At 40.5% G+C, this 11434-nt stretch overlaps 1 protein-coding gene across 3 annotated transcripts; it reads left to right on the top strand.

Moving 5' to 3' along the window:
• On the top strand, positions 1-11430 carry asb14a (ankyrin repeat and SOCS box containing 14a). Of its 3 annotated transcripts, XM_082533813.1 has the most exons (14): positions 1-83; positions 229-289; positions 2171-2349; positions 2663-2712; positions 3600-3734; positions 3821-3979; positions 4092-4337; positions 4482-4653; positions 5533-5638; positions 5899-6078; positions 6501-6629; positions 6717-6845; positions 8272-8425; positions 8512-11430. In XM_082533813.1, the coding sequence occupies exons 3-14, from the start codon at positions 2210-2212 to the stop codon at positions 8688-8690; spliced, it is 1779 nt and encodes a 592-aa protein (XP_082389939.1). In that variant the 5' UTR covers positions 1-83; positions 229-289; positions 2171-2209; the 3' UTR covers positions 8691-11430. The 3 variants fall into 3 exon arrangements, with proteins under 3 accessions (XP_082389939.1, XP_082389940.1, XP_082389941.1); XM_082533814.1 differs by lacking the exon at positions 8512-11430 and having other exon boundaries at positions 8267-8387; XM_082533815.1 differs by lacking the exon at positions 8512-11430 and having other exon boundaries at positions 8233-8384.
• Positions 11431-11434: the final 4 nt, after the last annotated feature.

The following is an 11434-nucleotide window of genomic DNA, read 5'->3' as shown; positions in this document are numbered from 1 at the left end:
GAGGAAACATGACAGGCCCTGAGCCTGAGCTTTGCAGGATTGTCACACACGTGAGACGCCTCTGATGCAGATGTGTTAATCTGGTGAGTAAATCTCATGTGTGTATTTGGAGTCATGCTGTATGAACATATATTGTTGAAGGACACAGAAGCTGTGGAGCTTTATCGAGAGAACCCGTGTGGACATAAAGCTCTGGTTTCACGGACCTCCTCCTTCTCCTTCTGCCAGCTTTCAGCAACAACAACTTTGAATCTGCAGGGACTCAGCCAACCCAACACCAAACCACAAGGTAAAGGAAACAGGTGACATCTGATCTGTCAGCTCACAAACCTACAATGGTAAATGGTAAATGGCCTGTATTTATATGGCGCTTTTACTAGTCCCTAAGGACCCCAAAGATGATGGTTTTACTTTAAAGTTTTAAACTGGTCTGGTGAACTCAGGCCTCCTGTCTCCTGAGCATCTTGCTTCACGCTGTAGTACACACTCAGTTCCAGGCTGTTGTTTCAACTCTTGGCTCTCTATGATGTCACAAAGAGCAGGCATCCTTAATATGCTCATCGCAGACACTTCACCTGCTGTGGCTTTTAAACGTAACATTAATGAGGGGCAGCCAATCAGTAGAAACTTGGCTTAAAAGTGGGAAGAGCTAAAACAACTTGTTTCGGTCAGGTGATGACTGGAGGGGATGCACTAAGGCCAAGAAAAGGCTAAACAAAGATTATTTTGATCTGTGAGTGGAGTCCAGAAATAACGATGTGTCTGAAAATGAGCATAATGTGTTGAGTAGCACCAATTTTCAGCTCTCAGGTGACTCAGAAACAAACAAATAAAAAGGAAGGAAATCTGTGTTCCTGAGGACACAGAAGATTATTTTGAACTTTCAAGAACTTCCAGGAATAAAAACACAGACCTGGAACAATCACTCCACAGCACTTCCTGCTGCTTTTTGTTCTGAGTATTTTTCTTAGATAAGAACCTTTAATTTTAGACCACATCAGTTTATGACTATAATGTTTTTTCTCCCATATTTTAACACTTTAGTCACTGAAACTCTGAATATTTTTTCTTGGAATATTAGCCTCCACAGCTCCAATATTATTTTCTTTTGCAATGACCTCCAAAAGATTCCATTGTATAACGTCATTGAATGTCAGTGCTCCTGGGCTCAGGCATATTTTTGCCTTTTACAAACAAAAAACAAAAAACTGGGACTAATGCAGGGTGAAGACAATAATAAAATATAAGACATTTAGCTGTGCCTCAGGTGGTAGAGTGGGTCATCTACCAATTGGAAGGTCAGTGGTTCAGTGGTTCCTCCAGCTGTGTACCAAAGTGTCCCTGTATAAGATGCTGAACCCTAAGTTGCCCTGATGCATTAATCAGACAATTAGAAAGCACTCAGGCATAGATAAAAGTGCTGTATGATCGGATGAATGAGCGCTCCAGTAAAAAGTGCATTGAGTGCTCCGCTGAGTAGAAAGGTACTATATAAATACCATAAATTCCATTTAGCTCACAGACAGACAAAAGCAGGATTCTCAGAAGACAAAATCAATAATTAAACTGAACATTGAGGCCAAACAAAACAAGAAAAATGTAAGGGAAAGCTGAGTTAAAACAACTTTTTGTGGAGAAAAACTCCAGATCAGCCACAGCAGTCGTACCATAAAATCACTGAGATTTATCAGTTTCTCCTTGTGCTGCCACATGCTGCATGAATAAGCAAGCATACAGCTGTTGCTAATAAACAGAAAGGTGAGTGTATGTGAAAGGTTAACACTGTGAAAAAGCTTTAGTTTGACAGTAGACAGATGGATGACCTTCAATAAAAGGTCCACAGCTTGAGTCGAATCTTGCATGTTTTAAATGTAAATGATGATTTATTTATTTATTTTTTATTATTTTACAAAATCAAAGAGCAAAGTGTTTGCTTCTAAATTTCTTGCACTGGTTTCACAGATTAAGTAATCTGATTAAGTTCTCAGAAAAGTAAGCTAGATCCAAGGTCTCCTTAGAGCCATGGCCAAAGGCTCGTCTTTGGTGTCTGGAATGACCTGTGTAGGTTTCTTTCCATTAATATGAACATATGACCTCTTTAATTCAGCAGCCCGGTTTCAACATCAGGAAGTAGAAATTGACTAAATTCTGACCCGATTTAAATACGCAGGATTCACCTGGTCTGACCGCGATCATTTATTCTGGCATCATGGAGCTTGATCGGTTCGGCATTCACGATGAGGATGATGAAGATGATGCAGCCACTCAGTACATGATTGAACAGAGTCTGCTGGAGAGCAACAAGCAGAAGGAGATGCACAGAAACGCCACAACGCGGGAGGACAGGAGGTCAGTCCAGCAGATACCTGGAAAAATCAGATGTTTGCCATGTTTTAAGGAACTTGTTGTGCTCATATTCAGCTTCAGTTTTTTATTTTTGGAATCCTTAATATGCAGGATTCACTCTTTAAAATAATACTGAACCACTCAGTTTGCTTTCTGTTTGAAACAAATTTGTTTAAGCAGCTTTCTTGTGATTGATATGTGGCCATATTCAAGATCTGCTCTCTTTGACATCACATAGCGCCAGTAAAAGAAAAAACAGATGGAAACTGAGTGTGGTGGGGTTTTTGTTTTGTTTTGTTCTGTTTTTTCTTTCCAGCAGCTCAGAATCTGCAGACATCAGTAAGATCTTCACTGCTATTAGACAAGGTGAGACAAGATGAACACTTCTGATTTTATTGTTAAATAATAAAAAAAAATAAGCTAAAGCTTTGTTTTCTTTTTCAGAACTGGAATAAGAAAAAGACTTTGGCATAATGCAGTCTAGCATGTGACTGCTTGAACAACATCAGTGAGCTTAGTTCTTATGCTAAGAATTTGCATCTTCTTCCCTGGCACATAAAAAAAAAAACATGTGCCACCTCCTCTCCTCACCTCCTGCCTACAGGCCATCACCACTTGGATGACGCTCAATCAGCCCAGTCACAATAAAAGTCAAGTTATTCTCATTAGCTCTGAGGTTTCACTTTCCAACATACACCCTTTTGTTGTCTGTATGGATTGTTGTCAGGTCCATATTTCCCATAATGTTAAAAGTCTCTGAATCATCTTGTCTGCTGATCATTTTACACCTAACCATCCTATCCAGCTTCATGGACTCCCCATTCCCCAACATACCAAGTATCCACCTTTCAGTGATTTGGTTCCTGCATATCTTCATCTTTCTGTTTCTTACGCTCAGCTTGAGCTCTTCTCCTGACTCCTCCTTCTTGCTTCAGACCCAACACAACCTTCTGCACATTGTCTTTAGGACTTATTACCACTTATTACTTATTACCACTTACCATCTGTTTTTAATCATTTCTCCTGTATTTTAAACCTGTTTTAATACTGTCCTTGTTGTTAATTTGGTGCTGCAGATGACTTTGAGTGCTTTAAAGGCACCAGCATTGTTGTTTTGTTCTTCTTCTTCATTTTTCTTTCTATGAGGACATATATTTGTTGAACCACAGTATACTTCACATAAAACAACAAAAAGTGGTTCTGATGTTTACATGCTGCAGACTGAGACTCTGTATGAATGTCCATCCTTGCAGGTAATGAGAAGCTCCTGAAGGATCTGTGTGTCAGACAGAAAGAGAGCTTTTCACTGGCAGACAGCAGAGGCTGGACGCCTCTTCACGAAGCAGCATCTCAGAGCAACCAGAGCATCCTGGAGCTCACGTACAAAGGTTTGTGTCGGCTTCAGTGTATCTGTGCAGATGTGTGGTAAGTGATGATGGCCTTTATTTAAACTAATCTGTCACCTGTTTTCCAGCTTCAGGCCCAGACTCAGTGAAGTGTTGCACGCTGCGAGGTCAGACTCCACTCTTCCTCGCAGTAGAACATGGTCTTATAGAAAATGCCTCCTTCCTCCTCAAACATGGAGCCAGCCCAGACATCCAGGATGACAACCAGGACTCGCCGCTATTTGTGGGTAAGATGCATGGCATTTCCAGACTTCAATACTAAGATCTAACACCGATTCAGACACTAACTCACAGCTTTTTCTGTGATGTTTGTTGTTGTCCGATTCTGCCTGTCTGCAGCGATCCGCTTAGACCGCCTTGACTTGGTGAAGCTGCTGCTCCTGCGTGGCTCCAACGTGCACCAGGAGGGTTGCCATGGCCGTCGGCCCCTCCACGAGGCCTCACGGTTGGGCAGAATGGAGATGGTAAAGGTGCTGCTGGAGGCCGGAGCGAGGCCCGACCCCCGCAGCCACTATGGCCTCACGCCGCTGGCTCTAGCAGCTCAGGAAGGTCACCTAGAGGTGGTGCAGATTCTGCTGAAGAAAGGTGATAGAAGCTTCAACTAGATAATGGTCCATTAGATGCTGGAAAGTCACTGTCAGAGTTAGATTCAGCTGAGAAAGAAACTAATCTTGGGTTAATGAGAAGAAAACACACCATGGCTTTAAAAGCATGTTGCTTGTCCTGCAGGTGCTGACGTCTTCTCTCAGGCACAGGACGAGGCATCCATCATGTATGAAGCATCAGCGTCTGGTAATCCAGCCGTCATCAGCCTCCTGCTGGAATATGGTGCCGATGCCAACGTTGCCAAACACACGGGACACATGCCAATCCACCGTGTCGCTCACCGAGGACACCTGGAGTAAGTGTTCAAATGTCTTCTGAAAACATTTAATAAAGCATGCATTTATGATTATGTAAGCAAAAAACATCTCAGGGTTTCCACATTACAAAGAAATGCTGCTATAAATTATCATAGAAACCACACCTAAGATATAAATCCTTAAAACTATAGAAAAAGCACTGTCACCTCATTGTCTCATAATTGAAAAAACTAAAATAATTATTAATTCACAGAAAAACAAAAACAAGAAACACAGGAAAGTAGAACCAAACTCACATGAGACAAAAGACTATCAAAATAAGACAGGAAATAACACAGAGACAAGACTGGAGGGACAGAATGGGAACACCTAAGGGGGTTATCAAAAACGTATTATCAACTGAAGCAATCAGGCAGCTAAAGGAACAGAAACGGGATCAACACAAACCCCAGGAATGTAAACAGAACACCATAAACAGAAGACTAAATAACACAGGATACAGAACCAAAATACAAGATTATGAAAAATACAAAACAAGACAATCCATAAACATCCCCAAAACTCATAAACCATGGGTCCAAGACCCAAGGTGGTAGTCTTATTTTACTCAGACTGAAGGTTAATGCAGTCATCAGCAACGGTCAGAGAACAGAACAAAAGGCATCCAACATCTAAAGAAGAACTCTTCTTCATATCAAATTCTGACTTTCAAGCTCATTGGAGTTGTACGAACAGAGTGTTTTACCATATTTGCATGTGTGTTTAGACATGTTTCAGTAAATCGCTGCACCTGTTTCCCATTTTAGCAGGTTATGGTAAAGAAGTGAGCGGTGGCTCAAGTCTTTTGCACACTATTTGAACTCGGCAAATAAATCAAAAAGCATGAAAAATATGTATCTTTGTGTGTTTGCTGTCAGAGCTCTGCAACTACTGCTTCCTGTCACCTCTATGAGGGACATAAATGACAGTGGGATGAGTCCCCTTCACTCAGCTGCTGCAGGAGGACACACAAACTGCATCAAGGTGTGTGTGTGTGTTTATGGGTGTTTCTATAATCAATAAAAGTAGGTGTAAACAGCATGTGTTTGTTGCTCTACCATTTATATAGAGAGATTTCTCCTAAATGAGGGATTGTTGGTGACAATATAACAAAGCAACTTCATTTCATAGTGTGAAATGTCTGGGTCTGTTGGGGCTAAATCATCATGTTAGAATGACTTCTTTTTATTACTCGTGCAAAAGTTCCCAGTTTGGATGTTCCCTCATCTTCAAACTCCTATCAGGTATTGCTGGACGCAGGGTACGACCCCAACTACATGCTCCACCCCTGGGTTCGCCGCAGCTACGATGATGAGAGGAAGTCAGCTCTCTTCTTTGCCGTCTCTAATAATGATATGCCGTCAGCAAAATTGCTGCTGGAGGCCGGAGCCATGACCAACCAGGACCCGGTCAAATGTCTGCAGGTACAAATGCAAGCACAGGTGCTGATCTCAGGGGTGGGGTGGGGGGCATGTGCCCTCCACATGCTTTTTTTTCTCAAATTAAAACATCAAAGAAGCAGCAGAATACCAGCGTGTGTTTATCATGTGGTTTCTTTACATTAGAAAAGGCATTTTCATCATAAATGTATGCAGAAAATGAACAAATTTGCCAGAAATTTATGACACTGACTATCTGAGGATTAAAATTTCCTCCTGGGATGACACCCAGATATCTCACCTAATGTTCTTCCCTAATATGCAAGCAAAACCTCAATTTGTGGATGTGGGCGTGGCTTCCTTAAAGGTTTGGTACAATGTCCTGAGCTGGGTGGTTGAATCTGGGTCTGTTCATCAGGAAAGAAAATAATACCACTGTTTATGATTCAGCGTTCTGTTTTTTTTAGGTTGCACTGCGCATGGGCAACTATGAGTTGATGGACCTGTTGCTGCGGTTCGGAGCCAACGTCAACTATTACGCCAGGATAAACACGACTCACTTCCCGTCAGCGCTGCAGTACGCTTTCAAAGACGAGGTGAGCCGCCGTCTTTATTCACTACATCTCTACTGCAGATTCAACAGCTTCACTCATGTTATCGTGTTTTCATGTCATGTGTGTCAGGTGATTCTCAGGATGCTGTGTAACTATGGTTACAATGTGGAGCGCTGCTTTGACTGTCCCTATGGAAACAAACCCCACATCCCTGAAGACTATGAGGGATGGAGTGACAGTGTGATCAAAGACACCATGGTAATATAAAAGGTGACATGTAGGCTGTACATAAAAGATGGAAGTAAAACCTGCATGTTTCTCTAGGTGAGCCAAGATATTTAAAAATCTCACCACCAAAATAGTCCTATGATCAGTCGAAGTCATCACCAGTGTTAAATGAGATAAAGGTTTCTGACACAACTTCACCTACTAGTTGTGAGAAGTTTATGCACACATCATGGGAATGAATGCCATGGTAATTTCAAGCTTTTCATGATTTCTTTGAACTGTTGTTTTTCCAGGGTGGAATGATTGTACGGCATAAATCTTTAATGACTTGCACAAGTTTGAATTCATTTTGGATTTTCTCTTATCCACACAGGGTCGAAGTGCACATACAGATTTGAAACTTAATGTTAACCCACTTCATCCATCCCAAAACCATTACTGTCCTTTTGGAAGACTCAATTATGTCCAAGTTTCAACCATCTAGCTCTGTATTAGAAATGGAGTTGAAGAGTGTGAAAGTATTTTTCCCTCTTTATTATTCTGTCCAACAGTCCCAAACCATAAAACTTTTCTCCACAAGGTATTTAGCTTGTCCATGTGGGTAGATACAAATTTCAGTTGAGCTTGAAAGTGTCAATTTTGGCGCAGGGGTTTCTTTCTTGGTTGACAACCTGTCAGCCCATAATTATTTAAAACTCACTTCACTGTGGTCAGTCACGCTAATGTTCTAGCAGTTTTCAGTTCATGGCAGTCTTGAGCCCAGGTGGGCAGTTTGCGTAGGGGAGAGCAGTGTACCATGACTTATGAGATGAATCATCAATTTGAAAATCATGAACACATTTAATGATGACTATTTAAATGACCATGATTTTTACAATCTACAGTAGTTAGTTAACACAATAAAACAAGTCTTTGAGCTTTTCATGTATTTTAAAACTGTTTTTTTTAAGAGACCTGGAATGTAAATGTGCCTGTCTCTAAGCTACTTTGGTCAAGTTTTGTTAAATGAGCTCTAGACTAAATAAAAGAGATGTGACACTTTTCTCTAAAAGGACAGACATTTTAAGGTATATTTTAAAGTATACCCCACACATGTCGTTTTTAAGTGCTGTCTGCAATATATTGCTGATGACCTAAGGCAATAGGCTAAAACGCATGTCAATCAATAAAGTTGTTCTTTATACTACAAGCTGCTGGAACTTCAGCCTCTTTATCATCAGTGAAAACTCCAACCCCAAGCAACTACTAGGTCTATATGTAGATTTTTTCTTTTTTTTTTTGTTTAATTGTTCTCCAAGGACACATAAAACGATCAGGAACATGGTACTTTCCACAAAAAGCCAAATTTTCCTTTCTCCAGATCACAGGTTTAAGGTAATCATGACTCAGACGGCAAACCTTCTCTGTTTGTTTTCAGTGATAAAATAAAAGCTCTTCCGTTTGTCCGTCAGCGCAGTTCTGCGAGGTGATCACAGTTTCCTGGCTGAAACACCTGTCGGGCCACGTGGTTCGTGTCCTGCTGGACTACGTGGATCACGTGACCATGTGCTCCAAACTGAAGGCGGTTCTGATGGAGCAGAAGCAGTGGCCGGACATCTGCAGACTGCAAGGTGACTGAAATTAGATGTTGTCTCTTAGCTCAGAGGGAAAATCCTGAACTCACCGATGGCCTTCACTTCCTCCGCTGCTCTCTCAGAAAACACCCGCTGCCTGCAGCATCTCTGCCGCCTGCGAATCCGCCGGAGCCTCGGCCGCCTCCGTCTCCGGTCCCAGGTCTTCATGAGCTTCGTGCCGCTGCCGGAGCGGCTGAAGGACTACATCCTGTACCGGGAGTACAACCTGCTGCGGGGCCGGTGGGGCGGCAATCCGGGCTGATAATTTAGAGGCTAAAAGAGGAGCGTGTTAGGCTGACATACAAATGTGCATATTTTTATTTCACAAAGAAAATGGGGGGAAATTAAGGAGCATGCAAAACATGTGTTTTTGGTAGCGTTCGCAAACACGACAGCTCGAAAAGATGGATTGATTGAAGGTCAAAGGCAACAATTAGGAAATGATGCTGGTGTATTCTTAATATGACGTGTCACCTTTGACCTCTGACCTCACTCTTACATTTCACATCTGCCTTTTTTTCACCTTGACTCTAAAATGTGTTTTAAGAGAAAAAGTGAGTCTAGTTAGTTACAAATATAATGCAGAATAATATTATATAATAAGCTCGAGTTGTTCATGACAAGTCATTTACAAATCAATACAATCATCCATTACCAACTGATGCATAATGTTTTGTTTAATCATTTACATTTAAAAACAACAAACAAACTGAAGATGTAGAACATACTATACTATTCCCTTAAAAGTAAATACTGCCCCGAGAGCCAACTGTGCGAATATGTTATTGTACACATGCACATTTTTAAAATAAAACAAAACATTTGCAGGTTTAAAAATACAAATAAAAAAATTAATGTTTTCTACATCAAAGAAACTATAATGTATTATTAAGTCATTTTATAATTATTGTATTTAAGTTTACGTTAGAAAAAATCAAGCACCATCTGGTTTTTGTAAGGTTATTTATTTTGGAAAACAACACGTGGTATCTGCTAAAGAAAGGTGTGATGCAGGTCCCCATTGTCTTTACTGATGCTACACAGGTGTACAGTAAGGTTAGAGATCTGTAGGCTATTGTATTGATAAAACAGCAGTTTCCACAGTGTTTTTAATTAGTTTTAATATTTTTGCATGTCCAAATAATGTGCGGGACTGTACAAACACATTACCACATGTCCTGGATATTTACGTTATAATAGCCCGTCAATATAAGATTACATGTTTTATACACATATTGCTTTAAATTGCTAAGTGTAAATGTATAAAATGTGATGTAAGAGTATAAAATTGATGTCAGTATTTAACATGGTGATTTATGACAATGACAGCAAAAATAAACATAATAATGCTGTAATTTGAAAATCTGGTGAAATAAACTGAGTCAGAGATTATATTTTGAAAGGTTTGAGAAAACGACTTGATAAAAACTTTCCATAAGCGGTCTGAGGTCGGCTGAAGGACCTTATGTAACAGCAGATGTGGAGTAGAGGTGACAGGATGTCTCAGAGGTCACAGAGACCAGCACCTGGGATAACCCCTGCTGGGGTGCTTTGGTGAAAAAAGTCTCTCACTTCAGTTAAGAGATTTTTTTTCCCCCGCTTTTTTTGGAAATTCTATGTCACACCAGGAAAAAAAAGAAAAAAAGTCTCATCTAAAGACTGCTCCTGAGTTTGAAGCATCAACACAGGTTTAACTGTAGAAGTTTGGCTGCACAGCTTCTGGACCTGAGAAGTGAAGACAAAGTACCCTAAAACTAAAGCTGTATTATGTTTAATGGCCAGCAGACTTTCCAGCAATCAGTGTAAGTTTCAAGTTTAAAACTTGATTAACACAAAATGATGTTTATTGAATAAATAATGGTATCATCCGGAGTAAAATTGCCTTAAAGCGGGATAAATTTTTTTGGCCCATTCGCTGTAAACCCTGCAGATCAGAAGTTTCTGAAATACTGTCTAGCATCAATAACTATACCATGTTCAAAATCATTTACATCACCTTCAGTGGGTAGTCTGGAGCATGTCTACATGCCTCTGGCTGGTTAGCGGCTAAACAGGTGTACCTAATTAAGTATGTAAATGTAGAAATCTTGCTTTCAGTTGTGGTACATTTGTTTTTTCGGGGAGAGGGTCTCTGATGTTTGCAGAGAATTTGAAGGTTTCTGTCGTTTCCCCATTTCATGCCTTCTTACCCGCTCTGCCCTTCTGCCTGTGACCTGAAAATCTATCTCAAGTACATGATTTTAAAGCAAGTTTTAGCTTCTAAAGTGCACCAACAGAAGACGCACAGGTGCATCTTTTGCTGGAGTGTTTTTACCCTCCATGTTTACAAGAGCAGTGGCACAGTTGGAATGTACAAAGCATGATGAAAGGAGGACTCTTACCCTGCATTTTATTCTACTTACAAATTTAATTAAAAGCAGGGCTAAATATAAGAGTTATATAGGAACATTGTTGCACTCACACACTGTAGTTGGGCTGCACTAAACACCATTATTTGACATAATTTTAAAAAGAGCTTCAAAGTAAGGAATTCGCTTCACTAGGACAATTAAAGGAAACTCCAAGTGTTGTAGCAAGGTGTTAGGCCTTACTGTAGTTGTGGAGATTTTTCCTTTAATTTGTCAATTTTGTGTGTAAGACAGACAGAATATTGCTTTTCAGCCACGTCAGCCTGCCCAATTCTCTATTTTCCATGACTATCAACAGACTCAGCCACTAAAGCTTTTCATTAAATCCCCACTTTTGATTGTTTTTCTTTTTTGGGTCTCATTTATTTAAAGCACCTGTTGCCTCAACCCCTGTTTTCTTTTTACTCTTCCTCCCCTGCTTTCAAGTCCAGGCGGAGGAAATAAGATTTGAGAGGATGAATTGTGGATAAACTGTGACTGGAGGGCATTAAAGTGTGTTTGTTTAGTTGGATCCTGGTCCCAAATGCCCAGAGGTGAATTTTTTCCTTGATTGTTCACTCTGAACTCAGACACTGGATGACATGAGTGAGTCTTTACT

The sequence above is a fragment of the Aulonocara stuartgranti genome, assembly GCF_965226115.1.
Source record: "Aulonocara stuartgranti genome assembly, chromosome: 5".
In the NCBI taxonomy this organism is placed as follows: domain Eukaryota; kingdom Metazoa; phylum Chordata; class Actinopteri; order Cichliformes; family Cichlidae; genus Aulonocara; species Aulonocara stuartgranti.
The sequence above is the reverse complement of the archived record's forward strand: the minus strand, read 5'-3'. Positions and strand labels throughout refer to the sequence as shown.